The 23,028-nt window shown below is 51.0% G+C and overlaps 1 protein-coding gene across 3 annotated transcripts in view; it reads left to right on the plus strand.

Moving 5' to 3' along the window:
• Window positions 1-23,028, plus strand: part of LOC309448778 (protein CEPU-1) — a gene marked incomplete at its 5' end in the record, with an annotated part of 112,410 nt that overhangs the window by 69,145 nt on the left and 20,237 nt on the right. For all 3 annotated transcript variants that reach the window (XM_082070525.1, XM_082070523.1, XM_082070524.1), the window contains 2 exons: window positions 1,941-2,173; window positions 21,655-21,780. In XM_082070525.1, the coding sequence (XP_081926651.1) occupies window positions 1,941-2,173; window positions 21,655-21,780 (359 nt within the window). The remainder of the gene's footprint in view (window positions 1-1,940; window positions 2,174-21,654; window positions 21,781-23,028) is intronic.

Below are 23,028 nucleotides of genomic sequence, written 5' to 3' on the forward strand. Positions count from 1 at the left end.
GATAGATGGAATGCTTGGATTACACACTGTCTGGCTCCATTATTATCCAGGGATCTCCGAGCTGATGCATTTCACAAAAAAAACCTGGCATGGAAGAGAGAGGAAATCTATATTTTTGGTTCAGCCTGCTTACAGGTCCTTAGCAATAATCTCCATGGAAGGGGCCAGTCCAGGAAATTCAAGCCACATCTGGGTTTTCGTTGCCGCATCCTTTTTGGTAATACGGTTTTGGAGGGTGGACACCCCCTGTGTTTGTGCAGACGTGCTGCTTGCTGCAACCGCAGGAGCATATTTCATGGCATTGCGCCAAATATCCACCTGCAATTTCAGTTGAGCTCCGGAGTACAATATCCCAAACCTGTCCTTTGGGAAGGAATCTCAAGTTTTGTTCAACTTGAAGCAACTAAACTCTCGGTTTTAGCTCAAGTTGTAATGCAGCTGAGAGCAAGAGCCGGGTTCTTGGTGTTCAGCCCAGACTGAATCTATTGCTTTTTTTAATGTAGATAATAAAAATGTGCTCACATTTAATTTATTATTATCGTAATATCATTACGGAACAGCAGTAAAATTGTTTAATTTATCGGATGTTTTTCACACCAGAGAGGGAGGATGGTGCGGTAACTTGGGTGCTTGCCTAGCAAATCACAGCACCCATCTTGCCGTAGACAAGTCACCCCATGGGGATCCACCATCCCTAACCTCCAAATGCTGTGTTTTGAGGCTGAGTGGGTTATCAAGGCTTTTTCTCTAATCTCTGTGGCCAAAGAGATACCTCCAAAAAGATTCTAGATGAGACAAGACAGCTTGTCCCCAGATGGGTGCCTGTGTCTTTGCTGGCATCAGTAGTGGACGCAGTGGATAAGTCTGCATCCCACAGATACATCCATCCTTGGCGTTAACTCCCCTGCCACCACAGTCTGGCACGTGTAGCCCATTAAACCCCTTGCATTCATTGATGTTACGGTGCGAGACCTCCCAGAGGCTGCCCTGCTCTTTTTTTAGGTGCTTCCAAAGTTAATTTGCATCCCAGCCACTGCACAAGTAATGGAGTAGATTGGGGAGAATATAAACGGTGGATCTGAGGCCGTGAGTGCTTTTATTGTAGGGACATTATCCTCCATCACCGGCATCCAGTAAAGTGCAGCCAAGTCCTAACAGCTCTGTAATCCTTTGGTGGGAGCAAGACTGACCCCTGCTAATGCAGACAGGAAAATTATCCCCTTCAGGAGCAAAGTCTTTTCTAGTTTTACGCCATGCTGTCTTCTGGGGAGGGCTCAGTTCCCTAATGAGGCTGGAAATAGAAGATCTCTGCCTCCCAAATGTCACTTGATGGGTGAAATGCTTGGCTGGGGTGAGCGAGGGAGAAGTAACAATGCAGATGACGGGTAGGGAAGGAAGAGCTGACAGAAGGGACAAATGGTCGGAAGCTCAAGGTTTCTCTTTAGGGCTGTGTTAGAGCCGGCTTTCTCCTGAGATCAACTTTCCTCGCTCCCTTGTGAAGCAGAGGGAGCTGCTTTCCCAGCTTTGCATTTCTTTGTCTGGCTGCAGGGTTATGAAGGTGCATGGAGAGAATGACAAGCGATGGGTTTGGGCAAGAGACAGCAACCTCCATCCCCCCAAAAAAGTGTGGTTTGGGCTCAGGATGGTGATCTTTGCTCGGCTCTGATTGTCTCTGATTTTGCAAAGGATGAATGGGAGGGGTGAAAGGTCCTTTGGTGGCTGGTGCTGGGTGGCTCTGACCTCTCTACATCTGAACTCACAGTGAAGCTCTGGGGCAAATCCCTGGAGCCAGCAGTTTAGATGGATGTCGGTGCCCTGAGCACTGAAAGTACTTGGTCTCTGAAAGCGGCAGCAAAGCTAAAACCAGTCCCAAGAGGAGCAGGAGGGGCTGGGGAAGGGAGGACACTGCTCTGATGGGTCACCTCTCTGCTTCTCCCCAGGTGCTCCGTGGATAACCGAGTCACTCGGGTGGCCTGGCTGAACCGCAGCAGCATCCTCTATGCCGGCAATGACAAGTGGTGCTTGGACCCTCGGGTGGTGCTCTTGGCCAACACCAAGACCCAGTACAGCATCCAGATCCAAGACGTGGATGTGTATGATGAAGGCCCCTACACCTGCTCTGTGCAGACAGACAATCACCCCAAGACATCGCGTGTCCATCTCATCGTGCAAGGTAAGAAGAAGGGGATTTGTGGAGGGGTTGGGCGTGGGGCTTTGATTTCTGTTCATGCCTTTTGCTAAGGTGTCTTCTCAACATTGTTCCTATGTTGAGCTGCATATATGTTAGACAACTTGGTACAAATGTAGAGGGTTATCAACAGGCTTGGAGAGTCCAAATGAAGTTGGGCAGCGCCCAGACATTTGCAATCGCATTTATCCAGCTTTCCTGGAGTAGTCACGGGGCTCTGAATCAGGCAGCTCCACCTCCCGAAGTAGTCACTGGCAAACCCACGTCGCTGTTTGTTGTTGTTGTTGCTCCTGTATTTTGATGGGATTATTTTGTTTTCCATGCTGGAGGCAATGCTTGAAGTAAAACTTGCGTTGGGTAGAAAAGAGAGAGCTGGCAGATTTGTGTACTTTGCGGAGGTGTGTGTATGCCTAGCAACAATATGTGTTTGTGTGTTGAAACTCTGTCCCCCTGTGAGGAGGAAGAGGAGGAGGGAGGCTGGCGTGGGGCGGTGGAGTGGGTGCATAGTTTTCAGCAAGCTCTCAAGAGCTCCTGGGCTTTCAAGAGGGGATGTACAAGCATGTATATCCATCTGCTTGACCACCACAAGCATGACCAGATGTGATGGTGGAGCAGATGGACGTCCACGCAAGATAACTCCTGTGTCCTTGCTGTGGGATGCGATGGGGATGTGTGCTGGGCATGGGGGAGCCTGCGTGGTGGGACACAGGGGACCCACCGTGCTCTAAGGGAGGCAGCCTCGGGGAAGATTAATGGAAGATTTCTAATCCCTTCCTAGCAACCTTTTTTCCTCCTTCTCCTGTGATTTGGCCAGGAGCCCTCTTAGCATGACACACCAGCTCGAGTATTGGAATCTCGTCTCGGGCTAATTTTCGAATGCTGATGGGTGTATTGATTTGGAAACAAGCTGGGTTAAAAAGGCATTGGTCTTGTACACAGAGTCGGGTTGAGCTAATCCGCCGTCGATATGCCAGGCCTGAGCGTTATTGACAGCCTAATGAATAGTAGGGGGAAAAAAACCCAAACCCAGGACCTTTATTTTCTCCACTTCCTCCCCTTCTGTTTTCTCTTTCCTCTTCGAGCAATCGAGCAAACTAAACAGAGCCGGACTTTCTCCATCTCCATTAACCGCAGAGAGAAAGCGGCTGTGTCGCCAACCCGGCTCCTTGCTGTTTATCTTGCAATCTGTTATTACCTGCCTGAGTTTCTTAAGCCAAAGTCGATCACCCGCAAGTTCTGAAGTCGCTATCAGGCACCGGTGTGGTGCAGGACAATTTCTATCTCTTCTCTTCTGATTCCCGTTTCCTGACCTAAATTTTCCGTATCACCAACATCCAGGTTCATCCCTCCTGTGTCTTGCTGTATCATTAGGAAGAGATGTTTGAGTACTGGAGGAAAATACCATGTCTTAACTCCTTGCAGCAGTACAGTTAAGTGCTGGGGGATTTAGTGATGGGCTCAATCCTGTAACTGCTGAATATCTTTGCTGCTACCAATAAAAAATACCAGTTCTCAGGAGCAGGTCCCCTAATTTTGAGAGCTATTGCTTGGCTCACCCAACCCATTCTCAGGTGGAAGGTGACAAGAGCATCATGTGCAGGAACATGGCAGAGCAGGACATGAAAGTGAATATCATGTCCAGTTAATGGGAAGCCTGCCTTAACGACCCTGATTTAAATTTGGCTCTCAGGATTAACTCTCCTGCCTTGGAAAATGGGCCTATTAAATACATAATCTGGTCTAATCCTGTCGTAAAAGGTGTTCAGCTTGTGGGAAGCGATGCTTAGCTCTCCCTCTCAGGAAAGCAGGGTGTCCCGGCGCTGGGTTTTGGGGATGTGCCGAGTTAAGCACATGGTAGGAAAGGAGAAGAAGTGATGAGAGGAGATGGGAAAGGAGATCTCCCCTTTAAAACAAGCCCTCACCCCATGCCATGCATCCCTCCTTCCCTTCCCAAATTTGAAGAAAGAAATAGCCAAGGGTGGAGGGAGCGAGGAGCTGGGGGATTCTGGTGTCCAGCAAGTGGTGCTGTGCAGGAAAAGAGCAAAAATCAGGAGAATAAGAGGGGGAGAAGGAGCTTGTTTTAGTGTGTGAGGGTTGGGGATGGTCGCCCTAAGCAGCAGGAGAAAATCAGGTAGAATCCTCCATGAACCAAGGATGTCCATGCTGCAGCGAGGGAAGAGCTGCTCATTTATTTCAAGGTTGGCTGTATTGATGGCTGAGATCCCAAAATAGGTGGGTAGAAGGCACCTCAAGAGCTAATTTAGCCTGCCCCCCTGCAACGAGGCACGGGCATTGCTGGCAAACACGTGTGCAAACTATTCTTGAAAATCTTTAACAAAGCAGGTTCTTCAGGCTCCCAGGACAATCTATTCTACCGCTTCGCTGGCTTTATAATTAGAAAACGTATAGCTAATATCTAACTTAAACCTTCTTTGTTGCAAATGAAGTGGAGTTTTTCTCAGCTTATCCCCAGCGGACGTGGGGAACAATTGATCAATGTCCTCTTTGGAACAACCTTTAGCTTTTGGGAAGGTTGTTATCGTGTTGCCCCTTAGCCACTTTCTTTCTGAAATGATGCCAGCCCCGTTTCTCCCACCTTTTCTTGTCGATCCGGCTTTCAGGAACACTTGTCAGTCTTGAAATCCCGTTACAAAAGGTGATTTTGCCGATCTAGGAATAGAAAGTCGGTGCATCTCTCCTTCCTTCTGTGCTAAGGTGGGACAAATGAGCCCAGGAATGAGACAACAGCCCCTTGGCATTCAGTGCTTCAAATCTCAGATCTGCTGTTCTTGGGGAAAGCTCTAAATGGGGTCAAGCCATGCCAAGTCGATGTCAGCCAACAACAGAGCTGCAAAAGGCACAAAGAGGTTCTTTGCACCTGCATCTCCCCAGGGAAGCAGCTCCCAGCTGACAGCTGAACCTAAACCAAACAGCTTAGGGGAGCGCCCGTGTCATCTGCAGCATCTGGAAAGTTGTCCCTGCCCTTGTTCTTCCTTAGGAACAATTGCCATAAGACCAGACAAAACCCAGGGAAGCCCTATTTGCAATAGGCCAGCTCTGAATTTGGAGGGAGGCAGAAACCCAGGTCCCATTGACCTCCAAGGAGTGATGCTGTCCCTTCCTCTCCTGTACCCCGCTCTGCTTTCCTTAGCAAGTCCCACTGCAGCAGCATCTCCCCCATCTCCCCGCTCCGCCACTTCAGCTATTTAAGCTGTTCTTTGGGTTCCTGGGTTTAAAAAAGAGAAGGGAAGGAGGAGGACGGTGTCTGCAAAGCTCTTATTTGTATTGATAATAAGCCGCCTGCGAAACACTCCCACTGCCTTGTAAGATGCATTAAGGGAAGTTCGCCCTTATCTTGGCGCGGGAAATGGACTTGGGGAAGGAGGCAGGGTGCCTGCCGGAGTTTAATCTCACTTAGGCACACAAATTTGCATGATAGAAAATGGTGGAATTTTAGCGCTTAGAAAGAAAGAAAGAAGTTAAAAAAAAAAAAAAATAGAAAGGCAGGCAACTGGGGGATATTAGGCTTTCTCGCTTCTTTATCAGTTTCCCTGGCCCTATCTGGCTCTTTCTGTTGTCATTGGAGCAACTAATCACCCCTCCCCTTTTGTTTGGTGTAAATGAGTTTTTTCCCACTCTTTCCCAGGCCCCGGGTTAATCTGCAAATCCCTGCCTTTGTCAGGGAGTTAATTACCTGCCCGCCGGAGTCGGGGGGCTGTCCCGGTGGCGGGGGGCACACGTGCAGTGCCGGTGGCACCTCGCTGCACGCCGGGGACCGTCACCGCCAAGGTGTGCGCTGGCGAGATAAAGCCACCGGTGGGGCTGTGACGCCCGAGCCGGCTTTGTTTCAAGCGCCGAACTCTGCCCAATTAATTTTCCTTTGATGCCATAAGCCCCTTGGAGTCGTGGGAGGATAAGGATAAATTTTTGCCGTTGCTTTTGTGCGTGGGTGGAAGGAGAGCAGTTCGCGTGGCTGGAGGAAGGATCCGTCCCCGCCGTCATCATCACTTTAGTCCAAAGGTATCAAGGTGGCTCGTAGGGAAAACAGTAGATGGGAACGTGTTGCTTGTGCCTGGTTTTATTTTTGTTATGGAGATGCTCAGAGCCTTCCTGACCACCCACCATCTGTGAGCTTTGGGGACCCGTGGGGCTGAGCCTGTCCCCTGCCACCTCCAAAGCCACCGGTGCTGGGGTGAGGAGGGGCAGATGGGTTTCCCGAGGGCTCTTTGGTAACTTGGTGGCCATAAGGATGTGTAGATGTTGGTCGTGTATGAAGCCATGGGCTGGATTATCACGCTGGGCATCAGGATGCTTCCCAGCAGAAACCCCCTGACCCCCTTCTGCTGTGGGTTTTTTGGAGTGTCCGCACCTTTTCCCCTATGACAGCAGCTGTCCTTTCCAGAAGCAAAAGCAGGTTTAGATAATACCTTCTAAAAAATATGCAGAGAGCTGGGGGAGCCTCCCCAGACCGGCGGAGGGGAGGAAACCAGCGGCACGCAATCGAAATCCTCCCTCGCTTCGCCCGCGCTCTCGGCTCCTTTGACTGATGCGTTCCTTCCCCGGCTCTCTTTTGTTGCTAATCGCCGTCCGTCCGTCAAAGCGTCTTTTCCTTTTGTATCCGGGCTGTTGTGGAGGACTGAAGGTCTCCCACGCGCTGTCCTAGTTGTTGGCTTTGCATCCCCGTTTTGTTCTGCCAGCTGGGAGCATCCCCTCCTCCCGCATCCAGCGGTTCTCTCCATCTCCCTCCCATCGTTTCCAGCCCTCGATTCTCCACGTGGACCCATCACCTCCTCTGTGCTCCCTCACAGTGTGACCAAGTACCGGGCAGCCTCCCCCAAGTCACTTGACCTCTTTGCAAAATCAATTTAACATCTGCAAGGCAGAGATAATAATTGTCACCTACTTCACAGGGGGGGTTGACGAGGATTAATTCGTTAATGTCGACAGAGGTCTTTGAAGATGGAACACACTATCTGAGAGCTAAACGTTATTATTAATTAGCAATTATATCATGGGACGGGAGGGGAGGAAAGCAGAGATTGCAGATCCCGTATAGGAAGCGTTTGCTCCTGGCTGCCCCATTTATGTGCCCGTTCTGCTGGAGGAGCGAGCCAGGTCGCTGCATCCCACTGGGATGTGGATGCAGCGCATCCTCCTTCCTGGGGGAGCAAAGAGCAGGAGGGATGGGGAGATGAGCAGTTCTTAAGTGAATTAATCGCTCATTAGACGGAGGGAAACTTGGTCATGGAGAAGTGATGGTGAAGGGAAGGAATCCTCCCTGCCGTGATTTGAGCGGGCCGGGCACCGCCGCATCCAGGGGAGGATGTTTGCTGTTCCCAAGGAGAAATAATATTTGGCAAGGGAACCGAGCAAGGGGAAGGAAGAACCAGTGATGCATAGGACACAGAGACCGTTTTCATTCCCTTCATGTTTTTCTTCCTGCGTACCCCAACGCTGTGGCGAATTCACTGTTTTTCTCCCCCGGTGAACTGCTAATGCTTTAATCCCGTGTGTCGCGGGGTTCCCATAAGCGGTGCCGACACGAACCCTTTGCTTTCCCTGCCAGCAGCGCGGTGCCCTGGTGCTGGGACCATTTCCACGTCCGACACCCCCGCGGCCCCGCGATTCCACCTCCCCGGCCGCAGCCGCGTGTGCTTTTGTTGGCAGCGAGGCGAGCGCAGCGCGTCTCTCTTTGCTGCTCCCCGGGAGATGCGCAAAGGTTGCCCTCCGATCACCTCTCTTTTTATCAAACAAGAGCGTTCTCTTCTTTGAGCCTTTCTAAGCCGGCGAGCTCCCGGCAGCCCCGTTCACCCATCCTCTCCAAAGACTTTCACGGAGAGGTCGCCCGCCTCACCCCAAGCCATTCACCAGTGGCTCCGTTAATTCCTTTCTCCAAGCCTCTCCAAGCCGGGCTGGAGAAGAACTTGAGGTGTCTGCAGGTCTCCTGCTCACCCCCTGCATGGCAAATCCCCCCAAAAAGCGGCACAGCAGCATCCACACCTTGAGGATGCTTTTTGGGCATCTCCCCGCTGCCATGCAGGGTTTCCGAACCATTGCGCGTGATAAATCCGGTGGTGGTTTAATGAGGTCACTGCAGTTTAATGTTACTGCAGTAATCTCTTTTGTTTTACTACATTAAAATATTTGTGGCGGAACGGCTGGACCACTGTAATGCGATAGCGCTACCTTAATGTTATTGTTACCATGGCGACGCTAATGGCGGCTCAATAACATTATTGCAATTTAATCTGGTGACAATAAAATTAAGGGGAGAACGGTGAGACCTCACCAATGTAATGTTACTACAGTAACAGCATTGTTATCGTAATCGCGGGAGCAGAGTCAACTCGTTGTAGTGTAATATTGGTACCAGAGCTTTATTGTTACTATAGTAACACGGAGCATCCGCCAAAAGTCGCGGCAGGGGATGAATGGGAGGAGATGTCACTGGCGTTGCCGGTACTACAGCTACCCCAGGGTTGTCAGTACAGGAAGGTCACGCGGGTATAAACTCACCCTAATTCCACGATTGTGGTGTTTTTATTGGGGTCTTGCTTCATCTCCCTCTGTTGCCGGAGCTCTGGAGAGCGGGTCTGTTGTTTTAGCGTCGGTAACTCTGCAGGGAAGGATTTAAAGCGCTGCCTCCATCTAGTTCCAGATCCTTCTGCCCGGCGTTTTATAGCATGTGGCTGTTACGGAGCGATAACGTTTTATAGTTATATGTCATCTTTCATCATGAAGGATCCCGGCACCAGCTACAAATTATTGCCGCGCTGCAAAGGGCCAGGCAGGCAACCCGGCACACGCTGCGTGCGAGAGGAGGGGGTTTCAAACATCCAAGGGCACCGGAGCTCACTGTGCTGCCCTGGAGAGATCTGAGCACCGATACCAATGCAAGTGAGAGTCCGTTTCATTTTTAGGACCTAGCTGGAGTTCCCAACTTTGTGAGATGGGGCAGGGGTGCATCCCCAGGCAGCACCCACCATCACCTGGGTGGGAAAAGGGAAAACTCTTCCCTTTTCAGCATAGCAGCTTGTATCAGGGCTGGAAAAGTTTAGTGCAGGCGGTGGGGAAGGGAAATGGGGAGGGGTGACTGCTGCAATAGGCATTTATTATTGCAGTGCTTGTTGCATCGTTTGCTCTGCATCAGGCGTCAGTGTTTTGTGGCAGAGGTGTGGTGGGTACGGCTCAAGCAAGCGGCGTCCTGGGGCTGCAGATTGTACGTCTCAGAGCATCTGCTCCTCAGGCTCGCTCCTTCGTCTTGTTTTCATGGGGCTCACCCCAAATGTGACAGCTCCGAGGCGCTGGCAGAGCCTGGCTGCTGGGGTGGCTGTCGGTTCGCACCAGGCGCAGGTGACATCTGCGTCGTGTCGCTGCAGTTTGCTCCAGGCTCCAGGGGAGGGAGGCAGAGCTGCCGATCCATCCCCGGCATCGCAGCTGCATCCCTGCAGCATCCCTTGTCCTGCCCAGGGATGCGTGCTCACTGTGCCAGCTGGGTTTGATGCCCCTGTTGCTCTTTTGCACCCCTAAACCACCTATACCACCTCATCTTCTGCTTGGCAGAGAGGGATTTATTGTCTGCTTTGAGCCCCTGTGCTCCCTCCTGGCTTGTCAGGAAATCCCCATCCCTCGATAGGTCTTCTCGGTGCATTTGGAACCTGAATTTGGGTGTGCTGTCCGTGTTTTACAAGCCCAGCCTCCAGCCCCAGCTCAAATCTGGGCCTGTTTAGCGAGGCAGCTGCTCGGTTGCCTTTGTGCATCGGCATTTGATCTCTCTCCATGGGTATTTGGACTCCGACCACTGCAGTAATTCCTTGTTTGTCCTTTAATAAAAGACCCGTGAGCCCCCTTGACACCAGAGCTGGAATCGGTGGGACCTGGGTTGTCCTGCGTGCCAGCTCTTCGTGGCAATCTGGTCCTGTGTCCATCCTGCCAAACCGGCTCCTCTGAGACCTACATGTTTGAAAACACGAGCAGCAGCTCATCTCCCATTCAGTGTTTTTCTCCATCATTTGCCTTATTAAATATTGATTTTCTGTTGCATTATTAAACCTTAAGTCCCGAGCATAAATTCAGAGTTGATACTTTAATCTCGCTCTTCTTTTTTGGCCTTTAGAGCTGATTTTTCCGGCCAGTCCCGCCGGAGGCGAGTCCAGAAGCCAAAGCCTGTTTTAGGGGCTCGGGGAGGCAGGAGCAGGGGGCTCTTCCCAAGGGAATTTGGTCTGTTTGGTGCAACCTTTGCCATCGAAGGTGGCATGTGTGGGCATCCCAGCTTGCGATCCTGCAAAGACCGTGGGTGGAAGGGGACTGGGGAGGCATCAGCCAGGCTTTCCTGGGAAGTTTTTATGTTACTGCCTGGGGGAAGGATATAGCCCTGTCTTTGATAGTGTGATTGTTTGATAGGATTGCGATCTGAAAGGGGATTTTTTTCTGGAAGCACTGTGCGGTTAGTGGAACATCATCCCTCCACGTACCCCTCTGTGTTTGCTCCCCGGGGTTTTTGCTGCCGTGTTATACCAAAATCGCCATGCTCAGGAGCAGTGCTCTCTGCCGGGGAAGGAAAAGCCACAGATGGTGACGTCTTGTCCTAAATGCATCTCTGGGCGATGCTGTACAAAGCTGCGCTTTTCTGCCATACAAATCCCCAGCGAACCCAGGGGTTGGCCGCAGCCAAAACCCTCGGCAAAGCCAGAGGGATGTGGGTGGTGGGCTTGATGCTGGCGCCAGGCTCCATAAAGCCACCGGCCAGGTGGGAGCAAGTGGCCACCGGCACATCCCGGTAGCCAAGGTGGGTGACGATGACACCGGCTGCATCCCGCTTGCCTCTCCTTCGCTATCACAGAGCTGCATGCAGCCCCGCGCTGCCAGCAACCAGGTGTCTGAACACGTTTCCAGAGCCAAGATAACTCCACGGCCAAAAGGGAGGAGGGGAAAACAGTGTGGCAGCGCTGGCAGGTTCAGGAGGATTACAAAAAAAAAAGGCAAAAATAAAAAAAAAAAAGGCAAGGGGGGGGAGGCTTGCAAATGGCTTTTGGATCCCCATCCAAATGGGACATGCTGGGCGGCACGAAACGCGCGCCTGGCAGCGGTGGAGCTGAGCAGTGATTTAAAACCAGGCAGAGGGGGGAACAGATGTGAACACAATGCTGGAGATAAAGGGGAGGCCAAGGGAACAGCTGCCGAAGAGCCGGCCTGGCCGCTTCCCGAGTGCTAGAAAAACTCCAGCAGATATCCACGGGCTTAAGGACGGGCTGGAGGGGACGCTTGAGCCTGTGGGACAGTGGACGGGGGGAAAACTTGTGTTTTCTGCAGTGGTTTTGCTTCGGTCTCGAGGGAGAAGTTGCAGCGTGGAGAAGGGGAGTTGCATGGAAACATTTGGGAGAGTTGTGATCTTGTTATCTTGTTTGTTCTGTTGGTATCATGGAGAGGAAAGAGAATTTGGCGAAGGAGAAAGTGGAGGAGAAGTGGGAAGCGGAGGACAGAAAAGTAAGGACCTTCAGAAAAGCTGTGGAAATGCGAACTTTTAGAAAATATGTGTGACAATATGGTCTTGAAGTATTTCTGGTTTGGGTTTTCTGTCTCTGGTGGGCTGTCTGCCTGCAAAGCTGGTTAACGGTTGGACTAGATGGTCTTCAAGGTCTTTGCAAACCCCCCAGTAGATTTCAGCTCTGGGTTCCTCTCCTTTCTCTTGGTAGCATCGTGTGTCAGGCTGGGACGAGGCACTGAAGGTCACAGAGCCCATGCTGGCTCGTTGTCCTACAAGAGATGAGATAACAGGTCTCAATCCCCCCGCTTGCTGCCAGAGCCCATCTCCAAGCCCCCATTTGTACCCAGGGCCGTCCTTGCCCGGTCCAACCTCATCGCAGGGACCAACAGAGTTGTCTTCTCCATGGTTTGCCCTTCCTCGTAATCCCTCCTCCCCGCAGCCAGCCCGAGAGCTTCAGCCTTTGATCCTCCTCCTCTTTTGCAAACACTTCTCTCCGCTCGCAGAATTAAATCTCTCTCGCAGTGTTTTCCTTCCCTATCTTTTCTTTTTGGCTGAGTCTGCCTGATTTATTTTTCCCCCACTCCTTCAGCAGCAGGGCTATATAATTGATGGCCTCGCCAAGCTTTCCGAGCTGAACGTTAAACCCTTCCTGCCTCGGCTCCGACCGGAGTTCATTACTCTCTGCAAAGCTCCGACGTCTGTTTGTGCTCAGATGATGGTTGTTGTGGACGGGAGGACGTTGTCAGCGGTGAGAGAGACCTGGCCAGGGCTGCTTTGTAATCAAACCCCGCTCTGGGTCTTTTTAGCATATTTTCAAGTATAAAAGGCATCTTGGCCTCTTCATACCCGGGGTTCTTGGTGAACCTGTTGTGAATCTCCCTCCCCAACATTTGCATCCCACCAACCCCATGGAATGCTGGCAGGGTCCCTCTTGCACCGTAATAACCTTATTCCGGTGCTGGGGTCACCGACCAGGTGCGTTTTTGCGTGACGCAAGTGCCTTTTTGCATTTTTCGGCATTTTCTGGCAAGACGAAGCAGAAACGCTTTCTCTGGTTTGCCCTACGCCAATTCTTCTTCTGGCTCCACATCTACCTCCACAGTTTTCCAGCACTTAAAACACAGCAAGGCGGAGGTGATTACAAGGATTGGAGATGCAGTGACACTTCCCTGCCAACAAGTAATTGATTTATTAAAGACATTACAATACATTCATGGTTGAGCGTAAGAGTTTCCTTTGAACTCGCTCGAAAATCCAAAGGGATTGTGCCTGTTTGCAAGTACCGCGGGCAGAATAAATCTGCGCTCCCCCATCGCCTTCCCCCCCGCACCGCCGCAATTTCATTTCCCTTTGACTGGCGCGAGTAAATATCACAGCTCGACAACTCCAGTCCAGTGACCGGTGTGATCCAATTTAATAGCATTTAAAAATTCAAAGTGATTGTTAGCCAAATGGAAATGTAAGATTTCATACCCAGCCTGCCTTTGGGGAGGGAATGGAAGAATGAGGGAGGGTGCGGGGGATGTAGACAAATGGACTAGATAAAAAATAATGGAAAGTAACTTAATTAAAGAGGCTCGAGCCAAGTTAAAAACAGTAATGATTTTGAATCGGAGAACCGCAGGTTTTCAAAATGAAAGGGGAAAAGAAAGGGAAGGAAACTGTGGATAAAGAGCCTCCAAAATGATTAAATGGGAGGAGAAGGAGGCAGAGGAAGGAAGGGCAGAAATAGTTTTTCTGTGAAAAGCAGGAGCACACGGGGAGTAGATGGTGCCGCCGATGGGTCCGGGCATTAGAAAGACAAATAGGGAAATTAAAGGATGCTCTGGGGGGAAGAGAAGTCCCTGCGTTTTTTCTGGCATTCTCGGAGGTGTGAGGGTGGCCGAGGAGAAGGCTGGAGGGCTTCGTTTAGGAGAAATCCTAATGGAAAAGGAGAACAGGCTCAACATGCTCCGGGCACGCCGTACCCCTGCCCTGCGGTAGCATCGCTCCCTCCTTTCCCTTTGCCCTTAACTCCCTCAAACGTTGCCTATTCGGGTTGAAATTGGGTAGTGGAATTTTAATTGCCCCTCTGTGTGCGCAGATATCCTGCTGTGCTCTCTACAGCCTGATGACTAACTTTTAACTGCATTGGAAATACCTGTCCTGGTGCCTTTTCTGTGGCTTCCCAAGCGCAGGTGCTGACGGAGCTTTGTTCCGAACGACCGCTTTTGGGCCATTTGCTCTTTGGGCCTCATTTCTCCATCCAAATAGTGAGGATAATAATGCTCCTTTATCTCACTGGGATTTTTTTTATGAACTTTGAAAGCTAAACCTTGCAATGCTAACGCCACTCTCTTATGGGCATTTTAAGGCGTGGGAAGGATGGTGTGCATCATGGCATGGACTTTTGCTTTTGATGTTTGTTGTTCTGCTTGTTTCTGGCAGCTTTTGGCCAAACCTTGGGTGGATCCGCTGGGTTTGGGGCAGTTGATGTGTCAGGTTGGGGTGGATGCTAACAAGGTGCAGGACCAGAAGTTGTGGTCTGAGCATAAGTAGCAGCAGCAGGCAGGCTCCACCGCCTAATTGGAGAATAATAAGACCGTGCTCCCTGCCTGATCCTTTAATTTTTCCCCAGAGACAAAGGCGATGATGGGAAGAAGCCTGAGCAGAACTAAAGGCTCTGGATGGGGGATGGAGGAACATGCAAGGGCTGGAGCTCAGTGTGCAGAGGATTTGGGGAAGAAAGGGGCTTTCTGGGGACAAGCAGTGATGGCAACAGCACCTGGATGCCGGCCCGGTGCCTAAAGGTAGTTTGCCAGCGTTGATGTCTGGGAGGGTTCTCTATCCATCCTTTCTGTGTATTCAAGAGCCCCATGGAGCAAATTGTCTACTTTTGTGTCTCATTGGTGTAGCACCTACTCCAGGGGGTCTGATGAGGGTATCAAAGAGGTTTAGGGGAGCTTGGGAGGGCAGGATGGATGGAAATACCTTGCTATGTAGAGGCAAAAGGAATACAGATAGACCCAGAAGACGCAAACAGACTTGTAATTCAATCAAAACTCGGGGCTCTCGCTCAGTTCCACATTAACGCCACGAATCTCGACGGTTTTTGAAGCAGAACCGTCGGTCGCAGCGTTTCGGGAAGCGACGCTCATCCTCCCGCGAGGGCGGGCGAGCCGCCGCGCCTTCCCCGGGCATGGGCTCCTCGAATTAGATTAGTGTCAGTGTGGAAAGCGTAATCATAAACACTTACTTTGTGCTCGAGTCGGGGGAGAGGGAGCACGAGTGCCAGAGAGCGGAGATAAGAACAAATATGCAAGAGCGCAGTGTGTTTTTAATGGAAAGGAGATTTATTTCTCGCTGTGTCTTTTTAAGCCTCTAGATAGATCATAGAAAAACCCAGCCCAACCCACACACAACCTGTCTGCCTGAAATAGCCGAAATGTAATTTAAAGAGCATCATTTTAACTAATGCTTCACTTCAGAGACACCTGCCCTATATTCATTGGAGATGCAGGCTGCATTAGAGCATCTGATTTATCGTTAGGAAGGATGTTGTAGCTCCTTTGTTCCTGTCGGGTCCCTTTTGATGAGCAAAGTGGCACAGGGCTGGTTTAGTGTGCTCGGTCCCTGTGGTCAGAGAGCTGGGGGGGCACAGGGGGAGCCCCCCCATTCTCCAGGAGCAGATGTAGGACATGGCTCCTTCTCCTCTTGGCGTTTTTGGGGACAGGAGCTGAGGTTTCACGCTTACTTTAGCAGGACAAAGTGTACTGATTGACCAGATGAGCAATATTGTGTAAACTTGCTGCTTGTGGGTTTGGGAGGCTCCAGATTGACTGGGTATTGCTCTTTGTAGGCACATACACTCAAGATGCATCTTTTCAACCAAATCTGTGCTTCTCGGCTTATGTGAGCGCTGGCTATGGATAGGACGTTCCTAGCAGGACTGTCCCCATGCAGAAATGTCCCCACCTCTGGTTCCTATGACCATAGGCTCTGGGTATCTTATCTTACGTGCCGCTGCCTTTGTAATAAGCCTGCAAGGAAGAGACGCACTTGTCACCGCAGTGACAGAGAGATGAAGCGAAGTATTTTGCCCAGGACGACTCTGGCGGTGCAGGCATCAAGCCATCCTTGTCTGCAGCTCGCTGACCCGCAGCAAGGAGGCTCTTCTAACCTTATTAAAAATAGAGGAAATTCCACAAATCATGGTTTTCTCCTGGAACATGACTCAGCAGAGGATCCAGCGTTGTCCTGCATCCCTGGGGAGACGACAGCCCTGAGGTCTCCGGGCGGTTTGCTTCTGCTGGGGGGCAGCTATCGAGGATGAGAGAACATGGGGACAAACGGGAGGAAAGATGGGGAGAGCAGAGCTGTTGTCAAATCCCTATCTCGCCCTTTCTGCTCTCAAGTTCACTTGTAATATTTTTCTCGACTCGGGTTGCTAATGCGTTTTGTTCTCCAGAGTGCGCGGGGCCCGACTTCCCGCGCAGCCTTTAATTAGTTTCTGGATGATGACATCTCCGTTGAGAATCGTGTCTTCGTGTCCCCTCCGATCTCCGGGGGAGATAAAGGAATCTAATAAAGACATCCAGCATTTCTAGGTGATGGGTTTGACAAGCTTTGTATTAGCAAGAAGTCGTGTTGGAACTTCTTCGGGTGCCCTGGGCACATTGCAGCTTGTCCCCATGTGGGGACATTTCCCGGGGGGTCTGATGGATCGTGATGGACAAGAGAGACAGAGCTGGGTACCCTGTGGCCCTGAGGAGGGCGAGACACAGTCGCTGTCGGTGTGATGGTCACCATGGAGGTAATTGTGAGACAGGCTGTCGTGGCTTGAGCGAAGGTGTCAATAATGCTGGAAAGATGACGCAGGTGTCTTAAGGTTTCAAGATCCTTCAATTTTCTGCTTTCTCTGAGGCGTTGCTTGGCTTGCAGGGGGGAATCCCAGGTGGCTCGGGGTGCAAAAACTGGAAACAAGATTCTGGGTCTGTTTGGCGTGCCTGGAGCTGAAAATGAGATCTGTCTAGACGGGGAGCTGGACCGAACAGTCCTTGTTTGGCTGCGTTTCTCCAGGGGTAACAATGCAAAAAACTTGACTTTTTCATCTTTTTTCTTTTTCTCTTTTCACTCATCATCATTAGACTCATTTTAGAGAAGGCAACAAAGTCCAGAGCAGTTCCACAAATTCCTTGGGGCATCGTAACATGAAAGCAGAACCCAGGTCTCCCAAACCTGAGTGATGGATTCTGCCCGCTCTATAAAGCTATTTATTAATAGTCATGCTAAGCAGACTCTTGTTTGTTCCCTCAAAGGTGTGGGGTTTGGTGGCAGGTGTTTGTTTCTTTATGTGGAAGATGTGGACCCCTTCAGAGCCTTGAAAGCAGGGGAGCAAATCCAGCCGGGCAGCACCCCGGTCTGGATCCAGGGTGGTGACCCAGACCCATCCAAAAGTCAGGAAAAAGTCCTTGCGCTGGAGACCAGACTCTCCTTCTGCGTCATGTTTATTGTGGCGTATCCCTCGTTGACTGCGGTAGGAGCGTTGCTGATTTATGCCATTGTAAGTGGAATCAGATTGGGCTCCCTTTTGGCACTTAGCTATAAAGTTTGTCTGCAGAAACCCTGCTGCTTATGCGGTGAATTATACCCGCGTTCACAAATACTTTACTAATGAATGATTGGAAACGTCTTGTTTCCCCCTCTCCGCCTCTGAATTATTACGATGCCATGCCGTATAGCCTGCCGCAGAGACGGGGCGTAAAGAATTTCACGTCCTCCAAGCTCGGGAGGGCTTTGCCGCAACAGGAGCCGTCGCCTACTTGGGAAATCATTTAGGCACATCTCAGCGTCGTATGACACATCTCATTACGCCTTGCTTTAAAACGAGCAATTGCCATTAGTTATTTATTAATTGCTTATTAAGGTTGTTACGTACGTCCTCTTCATTTCCAGGCTGCTTTCTTCATGTCTTTGGCTGCTGCCGGGTTTGCACAGAGGGAACTCAGTCCCTTGGCGAAGCTGAACCGAACCCAGCAAGCTGGTGGGGAAGGGGGTGATGCTGCAAACCTGGGACAGCCCCGAGGGTTTTTATTCCAGCCTACATGATGGAGCAAAGTAGCTGGAAAGCTGCATTTTCCCTTCCCCGCATCCCATGAACTTGTTCAATGCAGCTCCTGAGCTGCGTTGACAGGACGCAGGGATGAAGCCCTCTCTGCATTTCTCTTAATTATGGTTGGGTTAGAGTGGCATGAACTGATTTAAAAGCCCATTATAATACACCTGTAATTGAAGGTGCACATCTTTCAATTTGCTGTCTGCCTTCCTTAAAAAGCAGAAAGGTTTCATGACACAAAAGAGAGAGAAGGAGTGATGGAGGTGCTGGAGCCTTGGACCTTCTCCTGACCCAGCCAGAGGAGAGACAAACTTCTCCCCTGTGACCCGGAGGAGAGGACGGGCAGCCAAATATTGGGGTTCCTGCCCTGTGCCTGGTCCTGGATGTCTTTGGGGGACCCCTCCATTGCTGGCGTGGGACCATGGGCTTGGTCTGGCTGCAAAAGAGGCTTGGGGCACCCAGGGATCCCACTCGCCATGTTTCAGAGGCAGGACGGTGGCAGCAGCGCCCTGTACAACACGGGGAAGCCTGTGGGTGACAGCGGTAAGAGGCTGTTATGAAAAGCAGGAGCCGCGGCAGCCTGGTGCTCGGGAAGCTGCTGGCGCACATCACAGATCGCCTGCAGAACGCCAGCCTGAACCTCCCTCTTTTTCATTCCTCAAGATGCTTTTATGGTTGTTCTTTGTTGTTGCCTTTGATCTGGAGCAGATGTTGCTCCTGCTGGAAGATGGAGGTTGGCATGTTTTACGAGGGGGAAGCAAGGCAGCGCTTGGCTGCCGGGGTGAGGAGGGATGTGCAGCTCTGGGAAGGCGACACGTGTGTTTCTGCGCTGCTTGTTTGGTTCCCAAAACTCCGTAGAAAGGAATTGCTCCTTGCAGGCACCTAACATGTTGAGGCTCGTTTCAGTCAGGGAGAGGGAAGCAAAGGCAGCAGCGCGGTCATTGCACACAAGGGCGATGGATGGGGAAGGAATGGTGACAAGAGATGGCATGGCCAAGGGGTACCTGCATGGGATGCGTGAGATTTTGCACCTGTGTTGGCTGTGGGACGGGTGTTTGGAGGTGAAAGCATAGCGGCGATACAGCCCGTGCCAGTGGCAGGAGGGCGTCTGCGCCAGGGAATGTATCTGTGTAGGCAAGCGCATATGCTTGGATCCGTAAAGACATCTATCACCTGCCTGAACACCCTGGGACGTGTAACGTGCCATATGGTTTGGTTAAATATTTAAGCAAGCTGTTTTCTGTCCCGGGGACTCGGCGTGCGTGAGCAGGCACCGAGTCCGGGCAAACTGGGGCCATGCCCTGGGTACCGGTGGAGAGAGACCTTTCCCATCATCGAGGCAAGGATGGGGGGAAAAGAATCGTCAGATTGATAAAACACCAGCACATCTCTGGGGAAATCTGCGCCGTGTCACTGGAGCAGGTTGGCCAACACTGCCGTGTTTAATCATCCCCGAGCAAGAGAGACGCTGAACGCAAAAGGGCTGCCCGCAAGGAGAGGGTTCCCGCCTGGGAAGCCCGCAGTTATTTAGCTTTATTTATTTATTCACTAGTTCCCACAGGGGCACAGCTCCATCTGCATCCCACGTGCGGCATAGGAAATCTTTCCCCTGCCCCATTGCAATGCCAGCTGACGGAGAAAGTGTAATGCAGAGGGAATGGGAGCTCCGGTGACCGTTAAATAACATTAAATATATACTTGTGATACCCTATTTATTAAGGTTTCCCTCCCTAGTGTGGTAAAAGCCTTACAACATGCTTGCTCGGTCTCCAGAAAGGCATTTTAAATAGTTCGTGCGGTTAATTATTCAAACGTTTAATTAGCATACAATAACTGTCGTGTTAAATCCTACTACTGCGCATTTAATTTAAGGGTTAGCTAACGACTTCGCTGACGTCACTCTGGTTTCCTTCCCAGCCGTTCCTGCCTCATCTCATCCCAGGTGGGCTTTTTCTGAGCTGCTTTTTCGGTTTTTATAGAGAGTTGCCAGGTCTCCCATTGCCTGGCCAAGCAGCAACGCAATCACCTCTTCCACTTGCCCGGTCTGAGCAGCATTTCAATCTCCTGCTGTGTTGCTGAGAAGGAGGATGTAACCTTCATATTTGGGGAAATCCAAGTTTGATTTGTTTTAATTGCATTTTAGAATCTGGTCAGTTGATTTGATTCCAGATTTTTGCCTGTCGCCCGGTTGGGTACAAACCTGTGTGTGCGATGCCAGAGTCGCGGTGCAAAGTCTGACTTGATTTGTTGGGGTTTTTTTAACGTTTCGGTGAGCGCTGCAAAACAAGCTGAGTTGGCCTGATGTGGATTTGGTAGTTAGAAAGGTTCCTGTGGGGTTTAGCGAGCGTCGCATTGAAGATGATAGATAACACTGTAGTTTTTTTGATACTTCAGGCTGGAAGCTAATGCTTCTTTTGAGGTGATGGAGGGCATGTGCTTGGCTCTTTCCACCTCTCTGAAATGGCAGTGGTAGTACCTCCTTGGCCTATTTTCAGTGTCGAGACCATAAACTGGGTGTTTTTAAATCGCACACGGGTTTCCTGACTAGCGGTCCTGATGTCGGTAACGATAGCACCGTGGTAATTAATTGCATCTCCCCAATGGACTCCTTGGCTATTGGTGGAGCATCTCCCAGCTCTGTGTGGGCGGGTTGTCCCAGGGGCACGTGCTGTCCCCTCACACTGGGCTTAATGACACTGTAGCATATTAGTATTTATTTTGGTGTCGTGTTCATGGCCTCCGCTGTCCTGCCCCAGAGTCCCCACTGTTCAGGGAGCGTCTGGTCCGTTGTTGTCCTCCGCTGCTTGATTAGCAGATTAGCCGTCGTGCCCAGAGCAGCAAAAAAATGAACTCCCAGAAGCCCTTCAAAACAGAGAATAATTCATTACCCACCTTGATTTCCACTTAAAATGTACTTTAACTACACTTCCAACTACAAACCCTAAATCACCCTCATGTTCACAAAAAATCCATCATTTTTTATTTTATTGCGCGGCACTGGCATGACATAATCCCTTCCAGAGCGTCTCGGAGTGCTTTACGGATCAATAAATTACTTACCTGCACAGCAGAGGCGATGCGTGCAAGGCCATTGCAGTCATTCCACCTCGGCAGAAGGTGCAGGAGATGGGGAGAGGGAATTGGGGTGCTCAGGAGTGGGGTTTGGATCGGGAATTGGGGTGTGCAGCGGTCTGGGACGCAGCTCCACGCGAGTTGAGGAACGGGGCTCGCTTGGGGAGGGCGGAAGGAGCAGGGATGCTTGACGAGTGATTTGTGGCTCTCCTGCGAAGCGCCGCAGCGGGGTGCCAATCCGCCACCAGCTCCGGAGAATGGCCTGGAAAATAAATATATAAACCCAGGCAGGTGATGGTCTTTATTATGTTCTGCAGGTGCAGGCTGATAACAGCAGCCCATCGTTTTTCTTGTAGAGCTCGTCGGAACCCCGGCGGCTGCATCGTGTTCTGTTTGCTCCTGTTAGCTCCCTGTTTGCTCCTCATCCCTTCCCGTTCTAACCCCCTTTCTCGTCACCCCCAAACCTGGCCGTCCATCCTCTATTTTGGCTCTGGGCCTCTTGTTTTTGTTCTGCTCCCAATTATTCTCGGTAGCAGTGCCAAAGCAGTGGGACGGCTCGCATCCCGGTTGCATTTCCCTTCCTTTGTGCGGTGGTTGACCTTAGAGCCTCCTCGGTAGACTTGTCGCCTCCATGCCCAGCTCTTGGTGCTCAGCCCTCTTTCCCCTGTGTGATCCTGTCGAGACCGATGGGCTCCTGCAGAGCTTGTCGAGGCGGAGGGAGGAAGGAAATTCAGCCTCCTTCACCCACCTTACGGCATTTGAGTTGGAGCAGAAATCAGCTGTATTTTCACCTACCTCTCTGTGTCATTGCAGTGTCCCCGAAAATCATCGAGATCTCTCCTGACATCTCCATCAATGAAGGCGGCAACGTCAGCCTCACCTGCATAGCCACGGGCAGGCCAGACCCGACAATCACCTGGAGACACATCTCGCCCAAAGGTAAGAGCCAAACGTTTCTAGAAGTCCTCCGGGAAGGGCACAGAGCCATTTGCGAGCGGCTGGAGCGGTGTCATTGTCCGGTTCATCTTGCAACTGCCAAAAAAAAAGTGTTCTATACTGAAAAGACGTGACTTAATGCAGGATTTGTTGACTTTGGTGGAAAAACATCCATCTTGGTGGTCTGAGAGAGGAGCTTATAATGTAGCGCACGTGTTGAACTGGCAGTAGGTGCTAGGTTGCGGTTGTCATGTTTAGCAATTGCATATGCTTGTCCAGCTCTATTTTGAAAAGATTTTGGGGAATTTTCATGTGTTGCTTCAAAGGAGGCCTATAAGTAGTGCAAATGAGTAGGAAAACACAGGAAGCATTAATTGGTGGCCTTGTTAATTGGTAAGCAAAACCTGAGCAGAACCCATGGGTATGACTGCTGGGAAGTGCCTGTTAGGGAGCATATTATCTAAAAACCCTTTTCCAGGTGTTTTTTGGCATTTGTGTTGCGTTTTGCTGCCCTGTTATTCCCATGTGGCTGCGAGGTTCTCACCGGTGAGATGTGGGGTTTTGGCTGGGACGACCCATCCGGCCAAGGGGCAGTGCCAGGTTCTGATCCCGTCTAAGCGCTTCAGTTCAGCCTCAGCCACGTGTCCACTGAGATTTTACCAACACGGGCCATTGTCCCAGACAATGGTCCCGAGTTCTCCATTGGGGTCTCCCTGGCCGGGTGAAGGAGACGGTGCCATGATGGATGGCGCCACGTCTGCTCCCTCTGTTCAGCTGCCTGACCATGGCTGCAGCATCTCCATTGATTTTTTAAGTTTCTTTTTCTTTTCCTATGTCTGCACTGTAGCAAACTGCTGGTCTAGATCCATCACTCTCCATAGGCCAGGCAGAGAGCGAGCTGAGCTGGCAGCATCTCAGCCTGTTCCTTTGAGAGCAGCCTCTGTAAAAGCCATTCCCAGGTGCATACGTTGGCTTATCCACCTTAGGTCATGTCTCCAAGAGGGTGGCCTTCGGTGAGGGTCTGTGTTGCAATGCAGACGTGGATCTTTGTGCTCCTCTGCAGTCCCAAGCATCTCTCTGTAGCATCAAAGTTGCTGTTGCTTGTATCCATCACCATCAGGAAGCGTTTATGGTTGTGGCAGTCCAAGTGCTCCCATCTCGAACCCTTTTCTTCTTTCTCCTCTTCCCCTTGTCCATCCTGACAATGTGGTTTTGTCTCGCTCAGCCTCCTTACCGTCTGTTTTTCACATG

This window comes from Streptopelia decaocto (assembly GCF_964273445.1).
Source record: "Streptopelia decaocto genome assembly, chromosome: 21".
NCBI classification, from domain to species: domain Eukaryota; kingdom Metazoa; phylum Chordata; class Aves; order Columbiformes; family Columbidae; genus Streptopelia; species Streptopelia decaocto.